Source organism: Bison bison, unplaced genomic scaffold (assembly GCF_000754665.1).
Source record: "Bison bison bison isolate TAMUID 2011002044 unplaced genomic scaffold, Bison_UMD1.0 scf7180017864371, whole genome shotgun sequence".
Lineage (NCBI taxonomy): Eukaryota > Metazoa > Chordata > Mammalia > Artiodactyla > Bovidae > Bison > Bison bison.
Window position 1 is genome coordinate 842,773 of NW_011494943.1, and position 23,395 is coordinate 866,167.

General features: G+C 41.7%; 1 protein-coding gene across 1 annotated transcript in view; it reads left to right on the plus strand.

Moving 5' to 3' along the window:
• The first annotated feature begins 459 nt into the window (after positions 1 to 459).
• CEP112 (centrosomal protein 112kDa) overlaps positions 460 to 23,395 on the plus strand; it is a 318,653-nt gene continuing 295,717 nt past the window's right edge. The window contains 3 exon segments of the mRNA XM_010856057.1: positions 460 to 903; positions 3,534 to 3,724; positions 5,618 to 5,790. Of these exon segments, the coding sequence (XP_010854359.1) occupies positions 798 to 903; positions 3,534 to 3,724; positions 5,618 to 5,790 (470 nt within the window). The 5' untranslated portion in view covers positions 460 to 797.

The window sequence follows — 23,395 nt, forward strand, 5'->3', positions numbered from 1 at the left end:
TATTCAGGACTGATTTCCTTTAGGATGGACTGGTTGAATCTCCTTGCAGTCCAAGGGACTCTTAAGAGCCTTCTTCAACACCACAGTTCAAAAAGCCTCAGTTCTTCGGTGCTCAGCTTTCTTTATAGTCCAACACTCACATCTATACATGACTACTGGAAAAACCATAGCTTTGACTAGATGGACTTTTGTTGGCAAAATAATGTCTCTGCTTTTTAATAAGCTGTCTAGGTTTGTAGTCAACGGCACCCCACTCCAGTAGTCTTGCCTGGAAAATCCCATGGATGGAGGAGCCTGGGAGGCTGCAGTCCATGGGGTCGCTGAGGGTTGGACACGACTGAGCGACTTCCCTTTCACTTTTCACTTTCATGCATTGGAGAAGGAAATGGCAACCCACTCCAGTGTTCTTGCCTGGAGAATCCCAGGGACGGGGGAGCCTGGTGGGCTGCTGTCTCTGGGGTCGCACAGAGTCGGACACGACTGAAGCGACTTAGCAGCAGCAGGTTTGTAGTGTTTATAGTGTTTCTTAAAATCAGGTAAAGTGAGTCTTCCAAACTTATTCTTCTTTTTCAGAATTATGTCTGCTATTCTAATTCCTTTAACTTTCCATGTAAATTTTCGAGTCAGCTTGTGTATATCTGTAAGGAATACTGCTGGGAATTTTAGTGGAACTGCATTATATCTGTAGATCAATTTGGGGGTGTTCAATACTAATGAATTTTATTTGATCTCTTCCAACAGTTATATAGTTTTCGGCATACAGACTTTTTAATTTTAAATATTTTACAGGCTGAATTATGGAAATGGGAAGTGAAGAAGAAAAATGGGAGAAGCTGGATGCAGAATTTGATCACTTTGTGGTAGATATGAAGCCTTTCGTTCTAAAATTGCCCCATAGGTCAGGTAAGATTATGTTTGAAAATTAGGTTCTTAGCATTAATTTTTTTCTTTGTATTATTTAGCCAAACCAGTGAACTTCCAATATGGAAAGAAAACTGAATTTGTTTAATAACAATTTTCATCTTATAAAGGATTGTTTACTCTGAGCTGTTCGAGGGAACATGGAAATTCAGCGATGATGATGTCCTATTAAACCATGGCAAGGTCTTAAGATGTTACCCGTCCATGTCAGAAGCTTAAAGTGCATGAATCTTTCAAGTTAGCTGAATGGTTTTTTGCTGAGACGTTTTCCTCCTCCCATGGAAATGGTTCCTTTCAGGAGCTTACTGTCCACCTGTCTCTGACCCTTTTGTTTATTAAAGCAGAAAGTAGTGTTAATCTTCCCTGCTTATTGGTTGACTGAATAAAATCACGTGTGAATGAGTTCTTGTTGCTGTCTTGTTTGCAGTTCCTAACCTGTTACCTTTGAGAGGTTTTGTCTCAAGTCAGAGATTTTCAGATAATGTAAGGTTTATCAGAGAGCAGTCAAGGAGACTGTGAGGAGCTTGAAAGCTTCTCTAAGTGACGGCAGCCGTAAGGCTGGCTGTAAAAGTAAATGTGTTTTTGGAGCTTTTGAGTGGAGGGTTAGGAGTGGGGACAAGAAACTGGTGTTTACCCGAGTTTTGTCCAGGTTCCCTCTAGCTCTGAGATACCTAGTGAACTTTACATTCAAACAGAGGAGCCAAGTCCGTGTAGACCTTCACCCCAGGGAAGGGGCTGCAGTGTTTGAGTCCCACATCCTGTGTCATCCTCCGTGCAGGCCGGCCTGCAGCCCGCCGAGCCCAGGGGTTTGGCTCGGTCTTCCCTTCTCGGTCTTCCTCTGCCTCTTCTCTTGCTTTTATGGATGGTAACCTCTTTTTTCTTTCTCTGCTGTTCTTAAAATGAGTATTTCCTATCCCCTGGCTCATTCACAGTTAGTTGAATTAGTATTTAATGGTATTTCTACCTGGTGTTCTCTTCTGATATTCACTGTATTATTTCCTTCTTGAGTTAGACCTGCTGATTAGGATAAATGTATATTAAAATCTCTCATTATAAATGTACTTCAAGTCAAACTGTGTTCATATTCCATCTTTTAAAAAGGGATTTGGGGCATCTAGAATGGGATTAATTGTGGTCTTTGGTTTGTGACTCATTGTGGATATTGGTACATCCCTGGTGCTTTTTATGCCATTAATTCGTAATGAAAGCTCAGAAACTCACATCCCTGTCAAGACCTGACCATTCATCCAACTTCAATCTCATTGTAGCTAAATTCTACTTCGTTTCCCCCCATTATTTTAAGTAATGAATTTCTTCATTAGCCAAATGGTTGTACTAAGCTCTGTTCATTTGAATATTATATGTCAATAGATTTCAGTTTGCTCCAGGACATATAGAAATGCACAGTTTGAAAAGCCGTTTAAGTTGATCAGTTTTACTTGCTGTTTTCTTTTTGCACAAAGTGCACCTGAAATTGGGGCTTCCCTGGTAGCTTGGCTGGTAAAGAATCAACCTGCAGCGCAGGAGACCCCGTTTCAGTTCCAGGGTCAGGAAGATCCGCTGGAGAAGGGAAAGGCTACCCACTCCAGTATTCGGGGTTGCAGAGTCGTACATGACTGAGCCACTTTCACTTTCACACCCAGTGTTTCGAGAAGTGTTTTGTGATTATATAATTTTCAAAACTAAAAATACAAAGTTCTTTAGAGACTACTCTTATACCTGGAGTGATAAATCCAGCATGAGCAAAGTGGTAAATCAATCCCAGGGATTTTTGTAGGTAAAACAATAAGCGAATATGACCTTTAGAGACTAAGAGATTAAAGCAGATTTATGATTTGTGTTAGATATATAATCCTTAAATTGAGTTAGACAGCAAGATTAATGTTGAAATAGACTTGGTGAGCCCTGAAAACAATTCTGTGTCATGGTGAGATGAGGCAGTCAATAGGCCATTTTATGTGGATTAAACTGTGGTACATTTTTAAGGTAGTTTTTAAAAGGATAATTATTTTTCAAAATTATATGTAAATACAGTAACCCTCAAATATTTTTAGAGAGGTTAAAAGAAAACCCTGAATAAATCATCCACAAATCCCTGAAAATCATCAGCTTTAATAAATAAAACATTTGTGATTCAATTAGAGATTGAGTTTAAAATGCTTAAGTTTGCATTTTCTCTCTCGTGGTTTTAAAATTATAGAAAGATTTTTCATCACAACTAAAATTATTTTAGAGATGATTTTACGGCAACACTTTTGTCTCAGAGATTTATCTGATGGTAATCCTGGGACTCTAATCGACTGATAAAGGTCAACTAGACCAGGGGAGGCGGACTGCAGCCCCTTTCCACATCCCGCCTGCAGCCTTCTCTGTGAAGATTGATTAGAAAACAGCCGTGACCCCCGGTGGATGTGTGGTGCAGGGGATTTCTTGCAAACTTGAGACGTTGTGTGGAAGATCACCTGGGCCTGCAAAACTGAAATGTTCGCTGTCTGGTGCTTTTCAGAAAAGATCTGCTAGCCCCTGCAATGGACGAGAGCAGATGTTTTATGGGTCTGTAAGGGAATGTGTTTTCTGAGAAATGCAGCCTAACAGCCCCTGTGTGTGTCTAGAACGGCAGCGGTGTGCACTCTGGATCAGAAAGCTGTGTGAGCCTTCAGGCACCGGCACCGGCATCCCGGGCAGGAAGAACCGCAACTTGTACGCCAAGCTCCTGCTGCACATGCTCCGGCGCGGGGTGCTCGAGGGCCCGTTCACGCAGCGCCCGGAGCCAGGGACCCTCAGAGCCCTGCCTTCCTACATGGTAGGTGTGTGCGCGCCAAGCGCCTTACTGCCCATGCCCAGGCGGGGGCGCCCGAGGGCCCTGCCTCCCTACATGGTAGGTGTGTGTGCCAAGCGCCTTACTGTCCATGCCCAGGCGGGGGCGCCCGAGGGCCCGGTCACACAGGACCCTAGGGTCATTTGTTAAGTCACAAGTCCTAGATAGGTGTTAGCTAAAACAGTTTTTTTGCTCCCTGATTCAGTTTTTTCCACCTTGAATGGAATTTAGAGATTGGGCTCTAAGGGGACTACACTTAATTGATTTAGTCACCACAGTATTCTGCACTATTTCTTTAAAAATTAAAATTAATTTTCAAGCCTTCATTTCCCACTAATTTTCACTGGATTACACTAATAATGTATAGATGTCAGTAAATTCTAGCTTCTGAAGCTTTCTGGATGTTAACATGAATTTGACCAAACTTCAGAATAGTGAATGTGAGGGAAGCCTGGTGTGCTGCAGTACATGGGGTCTCAAAGTCAGACACAGCTTAGCCACTGAACAGCGAATATGTTTTACTTAATGTGTATGAGAGGTTGGACTGAATGACGTCTAATGTTTTTTATAATCTAATAAAGTGGCAATAATAAGTTAGAGTTTAGCAGTGACTTTCTGTACTTGATTTCATTATCGAAAGTCAGCTTTGTCCTTGTGCTTGGCTGAGTCTTCACTGTCTTGGGCCTCGTAACTGTGAAGTAGGTCTTGGTTTATGTGGTCTTTGGATACTTGAGAAATCTGTAGGTGTTGGTGGTCGCTGATAGATACATATTTATTAAAAAATAGAAAACCCTGCAAAACTTCTGTGAGGTATATTCTAAGACTTGACTCTATTTTATCAGTTAAACCAAAGTTCCGTCAAGAGGCATGCTGCACCCTAGATAGTAATCTCTGTTATTCGTGGCAGAGTGCCAGATGAGATTCTGCTTTATGTGTTAAACTATGGCCATGTGTTTCCTTAAGATCAGTAGTCTTTGGGGTAGTAGTTAGTTGACTTCATCATTGATTAAGCATTGAAGTGACTTCCTCAATTAAAAAGAAACAGCTGTGCTGGTTTGACTTGGGATAGAGGGTCGTGTGTCACCCTTCCCTAGAAAACAGCCCCTGGAGAATTTTTTGAGTAGGATTGGGAGGATTACAGTTAATGCAAACTTTATATGCAGAGTTTTCTTCAGAAATCTGTCATGAAGCCTGTCTCCCATGAGGAGAAATAAATGGGCTGGTGTCTTTCTTCTTAATGACCGAAGATAGAACATTTTCTGAAATATATTCAGATGTTGAAATACAAGTGTACTGTATCATGTTTTCCCATTCACACTCATAGTATGGGATCGTAGGAAAGGGCTTTAGTTTATAAATAAAAATAATAACATAAAAGCCTAGAGACCTGTCTTGGATTTTTCGGCTAGGTCGTGGCATAGCCAGAACTAAATTCTAGGTCTTCAACTCTGTTATTACTAATGATGAAGAGGTTTCTAAATTTTTTCTGATTTTTACTGATTTTGGTTTCTCTGCCTACTGATTTGTGTGTGTGTGTGTGTGTGTGTGCATGCACACAGAGTAATGATCACAGCACAAAAATGACCTTTTCATTGTCTTTTCAGAAAGCTAATATTCCTTTTGTAATATAAATCATAACTATCATATGTGTCTGCCATATAATTTTATGATTTATCAAATTTAAACATGCTATAACTAAAATGTGAGCCATTCATTTTTATGTATTTCAGTATTTCATTGAATGATGCATTTTTATATAATTAAACTTGAGTATTTGAAAGGTTGTTATCAAAGTTGAAACTTGATGGAAATCTTAACTGATCATTTCAATGTATAGTACATTTTGAAAGAATAATTTTTCTAATTTTTAAAAATCAGTCCATCTATTTTGATGAACCAAATCCAGCACAAGCGAAAGGGTCCAGCGCGGATGGATTGCCGGACTGGGTGGTGGGTGAGCTGGGGAGCAGCGAGCGCAGACTCAGCGAATCCCGGGAGCTGTCTTCTGGAGAAGACCACTCTTTGGTGCAGTCGCCGACCGCCATCCACAGGTACGCCCAAGCCCGGGAGTCCACGCACGTTTCATCATTTGGATTCTCTTTGGTACTGGTTAATACAGTCCATATTTCCTTTTTTTTTTTTAAATGGTAAATAGTTGGTTTACTTTATGTTTTTGCTGAAGTTGAGGGCTATGAAGGAATGTCATGTAGGTAAAATGACAATGTTGCTTTTCCATTGATTGTATATTGAAGATTATATTACATTTTTAAGTGATTTTTGAATATCTATTAAATATTTATTTCTCTTCCCATTGCTTGGGAAATGGTGACTGAAAGTCTGTAAGTAACATAGTTCTCTGTTTTCCTCTGGGACAAGCATGAACTGAGAATATTTCAGTGACTTCAACAAAATACAACATCTTCCATATCCATCTTGAAGCTTATGCTTGAATTTCTTTCCTCTCCCCTCACCAAACAATATTTGTTTGGATTTAATAGAATAATGAATGCAAACATAAACCCCATTAAAATGTGCTTTCTTACTAGATATAAGCTTAAATGCGATTTTTAGTACAAATAAAAGTGAATTTCTGAATTTTAAGTACACGATAAAACAATTATTGTTGTAATATAGCTTTTGGCCTTTAGGAGGAATAGATTTAAACTGGACTTTAATCACATTCTGAGTTCTGCGTTTGGCGCTGTTCCCTGAGACGCTGGCGTACTGGATGGCGTCAGCTGACGTGTCGTGCTTCTGCTTCACTCCTCACCATTCCCGTAGTAATCTTAATTTTTGGAATTTGATTAGGTTAACAATGTAATCTTTCTTTTCTACTACTATTTTTTTTTTTTTGCTTTATTCCTTAAAGGGTACAGAAATCTCACTAGTAATTTGAAACATCTTCATGGTTGATGTAGTCTGGTTGTTTTTCAGACCTCACATATTATGGTGGAAAAGAACAGATGAACGTAAAGCAAGAGATCCAGTCCCTGTGAAGTTTTTTTTATTAGAAAGGGGAAATAAGTTAATATGGAGAGGCAGAACAGGAAGAGGCGATATAACTAGGACACGTGTCAGAAGCATAAAAAGGAAGGAGCAGATGAGCCCATGGCAGATGCTTTCCTAGGAAGCCTAGGGTTCAGGACAGGAGGTGCACCTGTGGCCTCCAGGGAATCCAGGTGAATAGGACTTTTGTCTCTCAGAACAGAGGATCAACTTGGAGGAAATATGGTGATAATATTCTTCAAATATTACTCAGTAACTTTTCTGGGCGATGAAACCATAGTAAAATCTCTATGGTTTTAACAAGTAACATTTCTCTTTGTCGCTCACTTATAATAAAATAACATTTCAATGAAAAGTACTTGAGTTTGAGGCTTTCGTTATTGGTTATAAAATAAGTAATTAATGGAAACAGCAGACAGTCCTCCATTCGTACTCAGCCCTTCAGAGGAGCCTCACTGACAGCCCAGGTCTGTGTGGGGCCTTGTCAGCGCACGCGTGCTCTGTGCGTCTCTGCTGCGCTCACAAGTGCACAGGCACTCCCCTGTCCTCGGGCTGGATCTGCAGCTTCACAGCTCAGGCACTGTGTTTCTGTTTGCAGGTTCGCCGTGCCCTGGGCAGGCACTGAGGGCACGTGCCCGAGTCTTAGTCTTTGGTGAGTGTGCGCAGGAGTCTGGGAGTGGGTGGTTAGGCCACACTTTATAAAACCCTGCTTTACTTAGGCCTTTTTGTATGTGAAGTATTTCTCATGGCGCTTTAGATTCTGCTGGTTGTGTCCTGGCCTTTCCATATTATTACAGACGCAGAGGCCTTCTGAAGCCTCTCTGCCAGGGCTCCTGTTGAATTTCACCTGTGCAAAGCCTCTTTCAGACAGATATGTTGGGGCAGAGAGAATAGGCCACGAGGATATATTTTAAAAATTATTTAGAAAAACTTGAAGCAGGGATAAATTTTAGAAGTTAAGAGATGTATGGATATAGGCTAGAGATGCCTGTTTGTTTCCTAGCCTTCTTATTTCTGATGAAGTTGTAAAAGAAAATGAAGGAACTGGAAAAGACAACTGTCTTTCTAGTCAAGCGTTAGAATTTCACTAAGGCTAAGGCCAAATATGGAGAAGGCAATGGCACCCCTCTCCAGTACTCTTGCCTGGAAAATCCCATGGGCGGAGGAGCCCCGTAGGCTGCAGTCCATGGGGTCGCGAAGAGTTGGACATGACTGAGCGACTTCGCTTTCACTTTTCACTTCCATGCATTGGAGAAGGAAATGGCAACCCACTCCAGTGTTCTTGCCTGGAGAATCCCAGGGACGGGGGAGCCTGGTGGGCTGCCGTCTCTGGGGTTGCACAGAGTCGGACACGACTGAAGCGACTTAGCAGCAGCAGCAGCAGCAGCAAGGCCAAATAACAGTATCTTTCCTTACATGCTTTTAACTCAATCTGTTTACAATTTTTAATTTGCATGTATATTACTTAATAGATATTTGTAATTTTACATACATAAAGGCACTTAAAAATAAAACTAACTTTTACTTTACCTAAAGGCTGTACACTTAATTTAAGGCCAAATACATAATGTGTTTGGTCAGCTCATAAGCAGTGGTAGAAGCTACTGATGGTCTGTCTTCATATTTCCTTTCCAGAGTTGACCCTTTGCTCTGAGTGGTCATACTGTGCTAATGAAAAAGTTAGAATCTGCTCATGTTGACCTAATACATCTCATCAGTTCTGCACGAAATTGTTTTAAAAAGTTTACGAGGCTTATAATATGTGACACATGTATGTTTTTATAGTGAATAATTTATTGTTACTTAGAACTGAAGTTTAATGCTGCCTCATAAATTTTACAACCACTTCAACTTGTCCTTTGAAGAACCTCTTTAATCTTAAAAGATTTTCCCCCTTAGTGTTTCTTTTTTGATCACTTTATAAAATCCTGCTTTACTTAGGCCTTTTTGTATGTGAAGTACTTCTCATGGCACTTTAGATTCTGCTGGTTGTGTCCTGGCCTTTCCATACTATTACAGACGCAGAGGCCTTCTGAAGCCTCTGCCAGGACTCCTGTTCAGTAGAGGTGGGCGTCTCCGCGCCTTTATTCTCCTGCAGCGCGCGTCACGTGGCCGCGTCCTAGGCGCATTACACGTGTGGTGAGGTTTGGCGCCATCAGGCTGATTCTCATGCTTTTCTCCTCAAATACGCACTGCACGCTAGTAACCTGAGCATTTCACTTCAGTTTCAACGTATGACTAGTCCTGTCCTGGCTTTATTCTTTGCTTTCCTTTTCCATAGTTCTTGGTTTAAGATTATATTATTACCCTTAGTTTATTTTAGAAAAACCACTTTCCAAATTGCATTGCAATATTATTAGAGATCTTTTATTATATTTTTATATCAAATATCTGATTCTTTTATTGACAGTGAAATATCTGGGTTATATTTGAGTTTGGAGCATGATTTTACAAAATGTTACTAGTGGGACTGGAGACTTGGATCTCTCCCCTGTACAGTCTGGGTAATTTCATTTAGCTGGACGGCTGTGAGTTACATCCATGTGAATTCCTTCCTGGTCATCTTTCAGGCGCTTAGCACTGAGTGACGGTAAAGGCCCTCGGTGTCTGTGGACCTTCAGGCGGCCCCAGGATCCTGCTCTGGGTGGTGACAGCCTTGTACGGTCCCTTCTCCTTGAGTGTGGGCCGGACCTGTGAGTGGTGTCTCACCAGTAGAATATGGCTGAGGGGACGGGCTGAGGCAGTTCCTGGCGGTGTTGGAGACTGCCCTGCGTGCAGACCCGCTCTAGGGGCATGCTGTCTCCCTTGCTGCTGAGGAGCGGGCTGCCCTGAGTCTATGGCCCGAAGAAGGTGAAGCTACTGACAGCCGTGACCGCAGGCAAGGTGGGTTCCTCCGTCCAGGTGGGGACCCGGCCCTGGGCAGACCCCGAGCGCAGCCTCGTGCGGCCCTGCGCAGAGGGTCCGGCGTGGCCGCGCCCGCACTGCTGACCCACGGAAACTGGGAGGAGCCTGGGTGGTGTTCAGAGTGCTCTGTTGGTGGTAGTCAGTCATGCAGCAGGAGATGACTAATACTTTTTACCCTCATCTTAGAAGATTGTGCAGTCATACGTGGTGCATTCTTGTAAAAATCTCAGTGTAGGACTGTGAGGAGTAAAACGTGTTCTCGCTCCACTTCGCCGTGAGAGTAGCGGGCGTCAGTACTTGGTGTGAATCACCCCATGCACACGCGTGCCCACAGATGTGTGACTGAAGATTGTCACTCTGCTCGTGCTGCGTGTAAGTTCTTTTGTCACTTAACTGTGTTTTAATCCTGTGTCACGTGACCTGTGTCATCTTTTTGAACACAGATGATAATCCGTAGTGTAGATTTGCTGTAACTAATCTGTCTCTGTTGCTGGTGATGCTTTGGTATTACAAAGTATGTCCTATTGACATCCTGGTACATGTATCATGATGAATCTGTGTGTACTTGGGCTGTTATTGACTCTGTGGCCAGGAACAGTGAAACATATAATGAGCTGTTGGTGGGATTAGTAGGTTCTACATCTTGTGCAGTGGTACAGAAAAATGCCTGGGCCAGTATGGAGCGATGTCTCAGGTGTGTGAAGTTCAAAAAAGTACGTAAAAGTGTGGTAAGCTTCCGTCTGTGTGTGCCTGTCTCTTAAAGGACATGTGGATGTGTCTGTGCACACGTGTGTGGAATATTTCTGGGTGCCGTGTGTGAAGCTGTTTTACGTTTAGGGAGTGGGGTAATCTGGTGTGAAAAGTTAAAAACTTTTTTTATACATGTGTCTGTTATTTTTAATAACCACACTTATTTTTTGATAGGGAGTGTCAAGTTGCTTTCCAAAATACTCTCTCATTAAAATACTCAGCCATACACACTATTTAGATTAGTGATGCACACTGATGAATCTAACCAGCATAGCAAATACACAGATTTAAACAGAAGGATGAAGTTTTCCCAATAGATAGTGTTTGTGGGTTACACTTATATTTCTAGTTTGTTAAAACAGGAAGCAAGTGAGGCAAGTTGTACATTTATGCAGCACCTACTGTACGCCAATACTATTCTAGAAATCTTTCGTAAGTTACCTGACTTTGTCCTCTAGAATCCTGTGAGGTTGACACCGTTGTCCTTTGTATTTATTGAGGAGGTTACTGCTTCAGTAAGGTCAATAGACTCCCCAGTGACGGATGCAGGATTGGAATCTAGGTCTTATGATTCCAGACCCTGTGTTCTTTCTGGTAGACCATGCAGGCACGAGTACTTTTTGCAGCAAATACAGAAACTTCACTTTAACCCTTTTTCCTGCCTTGCGCTTCGTTAGCAGTCTCGGGCGACTGTGCCTTCGCTCGTGGTCATTTCTGGGTTGAGTGAAACGAGGCAGTTTGCCTCTGTTCAGATACCACTTCTGACACTTGGCAACCACACGTCCTCAGGCACGTTCCTGCCTTTCTCCGAACCCGGTGTCACCCTTTGTGAGAGGGAGGTGGCAGTGCTGACCTCAGAGCAGCGAGGGTGGGGGAGCCCCGCCTGGCGCCTTTGACATGGGGCCCGCCGCTCCCCACCTTTGAGGGTGCAGGGGTCCTTCACGTGGGCTTGCTTGTTAGTTTGGTTCTTCTGCTGCTGCTCTCATGATCTAATCTTCCCAGAAGTATTGTCTTAAATCCATTGGTCATTAATTATTTTCAATTTAAAAGTCGTTTTGTGTTCCTGAGAAAAGGAAATTAATGGCTGTGCAGAAGGGTTCTGATTGTAAGTGTGAATCCTGCACATTCTCAGAATAAAGAGAGGGAATAGTATTTTAGAAGAGGCTTTTGAGAGTTCCTTAGTGGTCCAGTGGTTAGGACTCATCATGCCAGGGCCTGGGTTCAAACCCTGGTCCAAGAATGAAAATCCCATAAGCCACGCAGCACAGCCAAAGAAATTAGAAATAAATAAAGTGAAAATAAAAGAAGCTTTGAAGCAATCTTTATTTGGACAACTCAGCAAGTCCCCTTTTCCAGAACAGAGGGAACACAGTGTGGCTGGCCCTGGTTTTAAATATTTCCCCACACCAGGTGTTAGAAGCTGCCTGTGTAGGACCAGGCTTCAGTTCTTGTCATCTCCATGTATTTCTTGGTGTGCATTATTCCAAAGACAGACTGGGTTGTATTCTTATCCTACAGTTCTGTGGAAGATGTTTTGAAGCTTCTTTGTAATGGCTGGTAATTATTTTTATGAGTTTTCAACCAAGTATGATGTGGTCTGGTAGCTTATCACCAAAGTGATAAGATGGGGTGAAGAAAGATGAAAAAGAATGATTTAATGCCACATTATTTTTAACTTGAAACTTTGGTTAAAAGTTATGAGTTAGGAGAGAGCAGAGAGTAATGTCGAATAAACCCCAGCCTTTAAACGCTGCTTCACATGGAAGAAAGACAGTTCTGGTCATTTTGGAGGACTTTGTTGTTGAAAAAGAAGGCATTTGTAGTTCAGATTTCTTTAGATGCCACTTTATAAAGAATCACGATCCAGAATGCTTACAAATTCTAGGAACGTGCAAGCAGAATTATTACTTCCCAGGTGGCGCTAGTGGTGAAGATGTAAGATGCCAGTGCAGGAGATGTAAGAGATGTGGGTTCGATTCTTAGGTCGGGAAGATCCCCTGGAGGAGGAAATGACAACCCACTCCAGTATTCTTGCCTGGAGAGTCCCGTGGACAGAGGAACATGGCGGGAGGGGGTGTGTATGGTCCACGGGGTAGCAAAGAGTAGGATATGACTGATGACTGCACACATGATTTACTTTTACCATATTAGATTTAGGTTGACTTTGTATAAATAAAACTTGTATCTTTTAATTCATGTCATGTCCTTTAAATAGCATATACATTCCTTAAGAAAGGACTTGGGGAATAATTATCCTGTTTTAAATGAGATTGCGTGCTAAGTCACTTCAGTCATGTCCAGCTCTTTGTGACCCCATGGACTGTAGCCCACCAGGCTTCTCTGTCCATGGGGTTCTTCAGGCAAGAATACTGGGGTGGGTTGCCATGCCCTCCTCAAATGGGGATAGAGGACTCTAATTTCTGCATCTTGCTTTAATGAGATCTTTCCATGGGTTATTTCATGCCAGGTTTTAGTCTGGAATGAAGAATCTAATTATAGTCCTGCCCGTATGGAAAATATGATTTGCTTTACAATGATCCTCTTTAACATGTGGTTTTCCAGTAATGATTGTGGCGAAAAGCCGAGGCTCTGTGCCCTTTCCAAGTGCCTCCCAGGACAGCCAGCCCTTCGCTTGCAGCTGCAGTTTAAACACGTTGCCAGCAGATGGCGATCAAGTAACGAAAATGTGCTTGTGCTTCCAATTGAATATGTTGACCCATGTGAAAAAACATGTTCGCTTTAAAAATATTGAGTTAATTTTTAGTCTGTATATTCACACAACATAATAGACAGACTCTTCTTAATTTGTTCAGCACCATTTTTATATGTAAATGACACTGACCTGTAAATGGCCCCTGCTTCTGAGTTGCTGGATGAATTTATGGGGGAGCTGATCATTCCCTTCCTTGGGCTTGTTTGTGTCCACTGGCTGGGGTGGTTAGGGTTACATATGGTACAACATCCTTCAGTATTATTCACAGCAGTGCGTTCCTTTTAGTTGAGAATCGCCCTGTTGATGAGGCAGAGATCTGTCTGCAGCGGTGCCTCACGCGTGTTCTTATCTGTGTGCATCATGGGTGTCCTGCCGCGGTGCGGTAGTGAGTCCTGGAGTGTGACGCGTCTGCGGCTGCTTCGGCCAGCGTAGCAGCCACCGTCCACACGTGGCTGGCAAGCACACGAAGGGTGGCCAGTGTATCCCCCAGGAATGGAATGTTCGGCTTTAATTAACTCAGAGAGCGTGTGGGGCTTGGAGGTCGAGACCTGGTTTTCCTGGCAGACGGGGAGCTGCTCTCTGGGGGGTGGTAAGGCGGGTAGGGAGGGGGCATTGGGGGTTGGCACCTCTCAGCCATCTCCGCCCAGGGGAGACTGTTCTGGGCAGGTGTCTCCCCTCATTGGTGAGGATCACTTGTGGTCAGTGGTTGGTCTCAGTTGGTCAGCCTAAGGTTTCAGAGGAGCCTCCCCAACTGGTCTGTTTGGGAGAAAGAAAGATTGATCAATTCCCTTAATTTACTGAAAGAAGGATCAGCCTTTTTCATCCTTTTGTTTGGAGAGAACATTTAGTGTGGAACAGATCTGACTGCTTTGGTCTTTTTGCTAGAATGGACGTTTGTCAGCTGGACGTTTAACCTTGAGCTGTGGGAGTAAGACTGCCTCACCAAGGAGGAGCAGAACCTCTTTCTTAGGACCCTCAATCCAGCAGTGCGTTTCACACACTCGTGGGACCACTTAACTGTTCGCTAGTTTTCAACAGTGATGTGCTAATTAAATATCCTTCTTAGGTATTTACCAAGACAAGGCCAAGCAGCAACAGTTTGTAGCTGAGATGCGGCTCTGAAGATAATGACCTGGCATTTCTTTTAGGCTTTTTAAATTTTTTTTCATTGAGTCAGGTTTTTGACAAATTTAGTCACTCCTTCTTTTTTAAACATTTTTGATGAGTGGGGCTTTGTAATAAGTATCTTTTTATTTCACAAGTTTCTTTTTGTGAGATCATAATATTGAACAGTTTACTTTTGATGTTCTTTTAAGCAGAAAAGGATGACAGTAAGCTTATACGTGTATTGTGTAACAATTTAAAGGGAATTAAAATACTTTCTGGAATGTTGGTACTGTTAAACCAGAGATATATTAATAAACATGGATTTAAATGTGTTGACTTCTAAAGATGGTTTCTATTTTTAAGTTAAAAGTCAAATGTGTTATTCTAAAGTAGTAAATGGGAAAAATATGAAGTCTTAAAAAGTTTATGAATCTCTGGTCAGTTTTTAGTTTTGTCAGGCTTATCACTTTTTAAAATATAGTTTTTCTTTTTATTCCTAATAAAGTTCCCTTTGAAATATTAAAATAAATATGTTGTGGATCCTTGTAAAGTATTTTCATTTCTTATTTTCAGTGTTATTTCATACTTTACTGTAGTATTAGTTGTTGCTAGTTATTTGTATGTTTCATTGATGTTAGCAATACGGTAAGAAGACTTCTGCAGGTGGTATACAACAGTATTAATTGCTACTTAGATGAATGCAAAGACACGAAACCTAAAGTTCTCATTTTAGTTTTCTGATTTATAATACAGTAGTTGTATTAGTCTTAAAGTGTTTTACAACTGTGAAACATAGCATGTATGTAAAAACTATATGAAAATGCATTTAAAGACCATTATAAAATAAACATCCCTGTACGTTTGACCCGGCCGGGAAGCAGCACTTTGCCGCATCCCGGAAACCTTCTGCCGCCCTTTGTCTTGGTGCCTCTGCTTCCCATCTCCTGAAAGACCAGTGTCCTGTATTTTGTGTTAAGTATTTCTTTGCTTCTTTTTTAAACTGCATGTAAGTGAAACCCTACTGTATGTATTATTTTGAAGGTCGCTTCCTTCTCTTGTATTTTTCAGATTCATTCATGTTAATAAACACAGCTGTAGTTCATTCTTTGTTTTGTAGGAAACTTTTAAAGTCGGTGTATAACATGACATCAGGACTCACAGATCTGCAGTGTGACGCTTGATGCAGCTTTACGGAGTGGCTGCATCTGTGTGTCCTCTTCCAGGTCAAGACAGAGACCGTTGCCAGCGCTCCAGAAAGCGTGCTCTCTTTCCCAGTGATATATCATCCCCCAGAGCTGTTCGCTGTTCTGCAGTATATGACCACAGATTAGTTTTCACATCATACAGTGTTCTCACTTTTTTCTGGCTTCTTTTGCTTGACATTGTGTTGTGAGATTGGTCCATGTTGCTGCATTTAGCACTGGGTTATTTTACTTTAATACTGTGTGAATGCGTCACATTTTTATATCCATTTTGCCCGTTATTGGGTGTTTGGGAGTTTTTCCAGTTTTTGGCGGTTACGGATAACCCCGTGAGCATTCTTTCCTGCGTCTTCTGGTGCCCGTAAGCACACTGTATTTACCTGGAGGTGTAAGTGCGGCAGATACTGCCAGAGAGTTTCACACGATGTCTGTGCAGTTTACTCTGCCACCAGGAGGGTTTAAAAGTCTGTCTCACATCCTCACCAGTTCTTGGTTTGTCAGCGTCTCCAGCTTTAGCCTAAATTCTAGTACAGTGAGTGTGGGTTTTCATTTGCATCTTCCCTCATTACTGATGATATTGGGCTTTTCTGTGCTTGATATAATATTGATATTTTCTATGCTTGATATCCATTTGGATATCTTCTTTTGCGAAGCTCAATTTGTCTCTGTCCACATTGTAATAAAAATGGTTCGTCAGTCTTTTCTCCATAGATTTGTCACAACTCTTTATGTATTCATCAACAAATTCTTGGATACACATACGGCAGATATCTTCTCCCACTTTCATTGATTTGTTCTGTTGACAATATTCAATTATAATGTAAATTATTTTTAGTCAGTCATCTGGGATTGTTTGTGTTTTTTTGTGTGCTGTTTAAGATTTTTTGCCTTGCCTGTTCCAAGATCATGGGAATGTTTGCCTTGTTACCTTCTAGAAGCTGCCTTATTTAACCCTTGGGATTGTGCTACTTATGGAGCTGGGTTTTATGTATAAAGTGAGGTAGGAGTCATCCCCCCACCCCTCCTGTGGATAGTTGATGGCCATTTGATCCATTAACAGTTAGAAAAGCTGTTCTTTCCCGACTGCTGTGGTTGATACCATTACTGTAAGCCAGGAAGTCTTGCTTGTTTGGGTTTCTGGACCCCGTCCCCTCCCTTGGCCTCTTCGTCTGTCTGTGTACTGATGCTTCACCCCTTAGTTACTGCAGCTTGAAAATGAGTCTTGATTTTTCACAGAGGAGTGCATGTACTCCAGCTTTCCTCTTCTTTGAGACTTCCTTGGTTCTTTTTGGTCCTTTGTATTCCCATATGAGTTTTAGAATTATCTTGCCAGTTTTTATAATGCCCATACACACGCCCCTGTTGAGATTTTGATTGAGAATGCATTGAGTCTGCAGATCAGTTTGGGAAGACTGTATCAGTAATTCATTCCTTTTTATTCCTGAATGGTGTTTCATTGATGAGTGTATCACATTTCTTTATCCATTCACTAGTTAATAGATATTTGGATTGTTAGCTTTTAACTATTCTGAAAAATGCTACTATGGACTTTCATATACATATTTTTGCTTGGACATTTGTTTTTCATTTCTTTTGTGTAGATATCTAGCAGTGAGTTGTGTGGTAAGTTTATTTTTAACTTTTTTAGGGAATCAAACCCTTTCCTAAAATGGCAGTGCCATACATTCCCATGAGCATTCCAGCTTCTTCACATTCTAAACTATTGATATTGTCACTGTTTTAGATTTTCATCATTTTAATGAGCATATAGTGGTATCTATCTCATTATGGTTTTGATTGACATTTCCCTAATGACTAATGATGCTGAGCATTTTTTCATGTGCTTACTGCCCATTTGTATATCTTCTTTGGAGAAATGTCTATTCCAATAGTTACCTGCTTCCCACACACCCAACATACAATAATCACTATAGACGTTTCTAAAAAGGAGGTACAAAGGAGTCCATAGAAATTCTGAAGCCCAGTTGGGCAAATGTGGAAAGTTCCTTAATTAGAGCTCAAAACCTGGATATGATATTCTGTGTCTCTTGGCTCCTCCAAGTAGGAGGAGGCTTTTGATTCCACCTTCTGAGTTACCCTTTGTTTTTCATGAAAAACAGTGTCTGCGGTTAGGCGGCTCTCTTGGTGTGCTTCCTGACAGAAGAATTTGGGGGTCCAGTGGCCCCTTTTCATTTTTACTCTGTCCTTTCTGGTCCAAGAGCAGTGATTTTGCTAGTATGATTTTCTCAGAACCTTTGTAGGCCTCCTGTGAATCCTGTGTGTGTAGGGAAACTAGAAATCACTATCTGTAGTAAAACTGGAAAATTCATAAATATGTGGGAATTAAATAACAAACTCTTAATCAAGCAAAGGAGATTTCAATTGGAAAGTTAGAAAACATTTTGAGACAAATGAAAATACAACATACCAAAACTTAGGGGATGTGGTAAAAACAGTGCTGTGTGGGGAATTTATAGTTGTCAAACTTATGTGAAAAAAGAAGGAAGATTGCACATCAGCAATCTAAATTTATATCTTAAGTAACTAGAAAAAGAACAAACTGAAGCTAGCAGAAGAAAGGAAATGATAAAAATTAGAGTAGAAATAAACAAAATAGATATTGGAAAAAGCATTAGAGAAAATCAAGGAAATCAAGATCTTTTTTTTTAATTAACAAAAGTGAGAAACTTTTAGCTGAATTGTCTAGAAAAAAAGACTCATCTGACATGAAAGAAGGGACATTAGCACCAATTTTACAGAAATAAAAAGAATTATAAATGAGTACAAGAAGCCGTTGTGAACCAACAAATTGGATTACCTAGATGAAGTGGATAAATTTCTAAGAACACACAATCTACCCAGACCGAATCACGAAGAAGAAAAAATCTGAACAGACCCACAATTAGTAAGGAGACTGAAAGTGAAATTCGCTGAGTCGTGTCTGATCTTTTCCAACCCCATGGACTGTAGTGCATGGAATCAAGGAGACTGAAGCTGTCTTCGAAACCTCCCACCAGGGAAAAGCCCAGGACCAGACAGCTTCACTGATGAGTCCTGTTGTTGTGCTGAGTCGTGTCTGAGTCTTTGCGACCTCACGGGCTACAGTGCCAGGCTGCCTGTCCTTCACCGTCCCCAGAGTTTGCTCAAGTCAGTGATGCTATCTCACTGTCTTATCCTCTGGTTAATTCTATCAAACGTTCAAAGAAGACTCAGCACCCCTTCTCCTTAAGAGAAGAGGGTACTCCTAGGCTTATGGTGTGAGGCCAGCATTACTGTGGTGCCAACGCCACACAAAGACACACGAGAAAAGAAAATGACAGGCTGGTATTCCTGGTGAGCAGTGAAGAAAAAATTCCTCAGAAAAGTACTAGGAAACAATTCAACAGCACATTAAAAGAATTACACACCACGACAAAGTGGGATGTAGTCCTAGAATGCAAGGAGAATTTGACAAATGGAACCCTCATTATAATATAGAATGATGGAAAATAGCCACACGATCATCTCAGAAATTGATGCAGAAGAAGATGTGACAAAATTTAACAGCCTCTCATGATAAAAATACAAACTAGAAATGGAAGCAAACTACCTCAAAATAATAAAGGCCATATATGAAAAGCCCACAGATAATAGCATACTTAATGGTGAAAGCAAAGCTTTGCCTTTAAGAGCACTAATAAAACAGGGACGCCCACTCTTATCACTGCCATTTGACATAGTACCGGAAGTACTAGCCAGAGCAATTAGGCAAGAAAAAGAAAGAAAAGTCATCAAAATTGAAAAGAAGAAATGAATCTCTGTTCACAGATGGTGTGGTCTTGGATACAGAAAACTCAATGGAAAACTAATAAAACCAACACAGAAGAATCAGTTGCATTTTTATACATTAACAGTGAACAGTCAGAAAAGGAAATTTTAAAAAAGTTTCATTTGCTATAGTATCAAAAAGGATAAAATAATTAGGAATAAACTTAACCAAGGAGGGGAAAGACTTGTATAAAAAAAAAAAAAAAACTACAAGATACCGTTGCAAGAAATTTAAAAAGACACCGCAGTAAACGGAAAGACATCCTGTGTTCATGGGTTGGAGGAATTAATATTGTTAAGATGCACAGTATGACCCAAAGTGATATAACTCAGTCCCTATCAAAATTCCAGTGGCTTTTTTTTTTTTCCCAGAAAAAAGAAAATTCTTCCTAAAATTTATATGGAATCTCAAGTGACACTGAATAGCAAAAACAGTTTTGGAAAAGAAGAAGCTGGGATTTAGCATTTTCTAATTTCAAGACTTACCACATGGTCACAGTCATCAAAACAGAGTGGTGCTTTCTCCGAAGGATAAAGTGAGCTTTCTGCACCATATGCGGTTTTAATCTTACCTGCTCTGTTAGGAGCTTGCAGCTCCCGATACAGACTGAAGAGGTGTGGAAAAGAAAAAGAGGATGGAAGTGGCTGTATGAATTGCTAGAGTTGAGAAAAGCCATCAGAAGTGCTACAGCCGTGCTCTTAGGCTCCTTTCCCGTCAGTATGATTTGAGGTCTAGCGAGGATGGAGTCCCCAGCCCAGGCGTGCAGGCCGCTGTGCAGGACGGTCAGTGCCAATGCAGGTCTGAGACGCACGGAGGGCAGCACGACCTGGACACGGTGGCAAAGTTCACGTCCAGTGTTTGTGCTGGGAAACGTGGGAGGCTAGATCTGTGGCCAGCTTTGTCTTTTGTAATGAAAGAACTTTTTTTTTTTTTTGCATTTTAAATAAAAATAACTAGCGGTTTTTTAATTAAAAGTTTGTTGCCTAGCTACACTGAAACGCTATAATCACTCGGAGAGTGAGCGCCAAAAGTGTGTGTGTGCGCACACTGCCTTTGGACATTGCAGGCATACTTGGTATTAGGTACTTGTTGGAGCACAGAGGAGATGTGCCCGTGCCGAGCTCTGTACAAAGGACAGTTGTTGCTTTAGTCGCTGAGTCGTGTCTGAGTCTTTGTGACTGCATTGTGTGCCACCTGCCAGGCTCCTCTGTTGATGGGATTCTCCAGGCATGAGTACCGGAGTGGGTTGCTGCTTCCTTCTCCAGTGAATCTTCCCGACCCAGGGCTCGAACCTGTATCTCCTGCATTGCAGGCAGCAGATTCTTTACCACTGAGCCACCAGGGCGGCCCACAAAGGACGGACACTAGTGTGAACGTGAGCATCCCCTCGACACTTGAAACACTCTGCCCGAATTTGGTAAAGGAGGCACCAGAGTTTGCCAGCAATAGTGGTGTAGAAGCCACCACTCTTAGGTATTGTGTAGCAATCAATAAAGTGTTTTTCTTCTTACGATTCCATGTTTTATGAAGATGATACAAAGACTGAGAATGATCTTATCCAAACTATAAAGGGGTGTAGTGTTTTCTGATATCAGCCTGTGGTTCCTCTTCACAAAGCTCCTTGAGGGGTGCATTCTACCCTGTTCGAAGTTGGATTCCTAAGACCTGTCACTATACCGTGGAACACAGTTGCTCACTCAGTTATTTGCTGAAGGAATATATGAATGAATGGACAAATAAATGATCGGATAAAATTAAAAGAGGAAACAGTGCGGCACAGGCGTAAAGACAGCCATGTGGACAGATTGGGATGGAGAGCCCAGAAACACGCCTGTGCACACATGGGCACGTGATGCTGACAAGGATGCCAGGACCGTTTGGCAGGAAAAGGACAGTCTTGTCAACAAACGATGCGGCAAAACTGGACATCCATGTGCAATAGAACGCAGATGGACTCTTCCATTTCACATACAAAATCTAGTGCAAAGTGGATCAAATACCTAAAGGTACAATCTAAGACCGCAAAACTCTTAGAGGAAAATACGAAGGAAGCTTCGTGAGAGTGGAGTCGGCATTGATTTATTGGATGTGTACCAAAGCGCAGCCAGCAACCCCAAGGCCCTAGATAAGTTGGACTACCTCAAACTTAAAAACTTCTGTGCATCAACAGACAGTCAGCAGAGTGAAAGGGCAGCCCATGGAATGGGAGAAAGTATTTACAAATGACCTGTCTGAAAAGGCGACTGGTATCCCGAATATGTAAGAAGTCTCACAACTCAACAACAATAAAAACAACCTGATTGAAAAATGAGCAGAGGACTTGAACAGACATTTCTGCAAAGAAATGATCACTAATCATTCTGGAAATGCAAATCAAAACCTTACATCTATTAGGATGTCTACTGCAAAACAAATGAGCAAACAACTACATGTTTGGCAAGGACGTGGAGACACTGGAGCCCTTGTGCACTGTGGGTGGGAATGTAAAATAGTTTAGCTGTAGTTGAACATCACTGGCAGTTCGTCAAGAAAGTTAAAATAACCATAGCAGCCAGAACCCCCACTTCTGGGATATACCCCGAATACCTGAGAACAGGGCCCACACACGTGTGCATAGCACCATGATTTGCAGCAGTCAGAAGACGGAAGCACCCAGGAGTCCGCCAGTGGATGAGTGCACAAACAATGTGGTGTGTAATGCTGCTGCTGCTGCTGAGTCGCTTCAGTCATGTCCGACTCTGACACCATAGATGGCAGCCTATCAGACTCCTCCATCCATGCGATTTCCCAGGCAGGAGTACTGGAGTGGGGCGCCATTGCCTTCTCCGGTAGTATGTAATACTGAGCCTTAAAAAAGAAGGGAATTCTGACACATGTTACAACATGGGTGAACTTCGGAGTTATTATACTAGGGCAGAAGAGCCAGTTACAGTGAGGAACCCTGTCTGATTCCACTTACATGAATGAAGTGTAAATTCAGAGAAGCAAAGTCGAATGGTATTTGCCAGGGGCTCTGAACATTTGAAGAGACCCTGATGCTGGGAAAGTTTGAAGGCGGGAGGAGAAGGGGATGACACAGGATGAGATGGTTGGATGGCCTCATTGACTCAATGGACATGAGTTTGAATAAACTCCGGGAGTTGGTGATGGACAGGGAGGCCTGGTGTGCTGCAGTCCAAGGGGTCGCAGAGTTGGACACAACTGAGTGAGTGAACTAACACCCAAAAAAGATGTCCTTTTCATTATAGGGGACTGGAATGCAAAAGTAGGAAGTCAAGAAACACCTGGAGTAACAGGCAAATTTGGCCTTGGAATACAGAATGAAGCAGGGCAAAGGCTAATAGAATTTTGCCAAGAGAACACACTGGTCATAGCAAACACCCTCTTCCAACAACATAAGAGAAGACCCTACACATGGACATCACCAGATGGTCAACACCAAAATCAGGTTGATTATATTCTTTGCAGCCAAAGATGGAGAAGCTCTATACAGTCAGCAAAAACAAGACCGGGAGCTGACTGTGGCTCAGATCATGAGCTCCTTATTGCCAAATTCAGACTTAAATTGAAGAAAGTAGGGAAAACCACTAGACCATTCAGGTATGACCTAAATCAAATCCCTTATGATTATACAGTGGAAGTAAGAAATAGATTTAAGGGACTAGATCTGATAGATAGAGTGCTTGATGAACTGTGGACAGAGGTTCATGACATTGTACAGGAGACAGGAATCAAGACCATCCCTATGGAAAAGAAATGCAAAAAAGCAAAATGGCTGCCTGGGGAGGCCTTACAAATAGCTGTGAAAAGAAGAGAAGCGAAAAGCAAAGGAGAAAAGGAAAGATATAAGCATCTGAATGCAGAGTTCCAAAGAATAGCAAGAAGAGATAAGAAAGCCTTCCTCAGTGATCAGTGCAAAGAAAAATAGAGGAAAACAACAGAATAGGAATGACTAGAGATCTCTTCAAAGAAATTAGAGATACCAAGGGAACATTTCATGCAAAGATGGGCTCGATAAAGGACAGAAATGGTATGGACCTAACAGAAGCAGAAGATACTAAGAAGAGGTGGCAAGAATACACAGAAGAACTGTACAAAAAAGATCTTCATGATCAAGATAATCACGATGGTGTGATCATTCACCTAGAGCCAGACATCCTGGAACT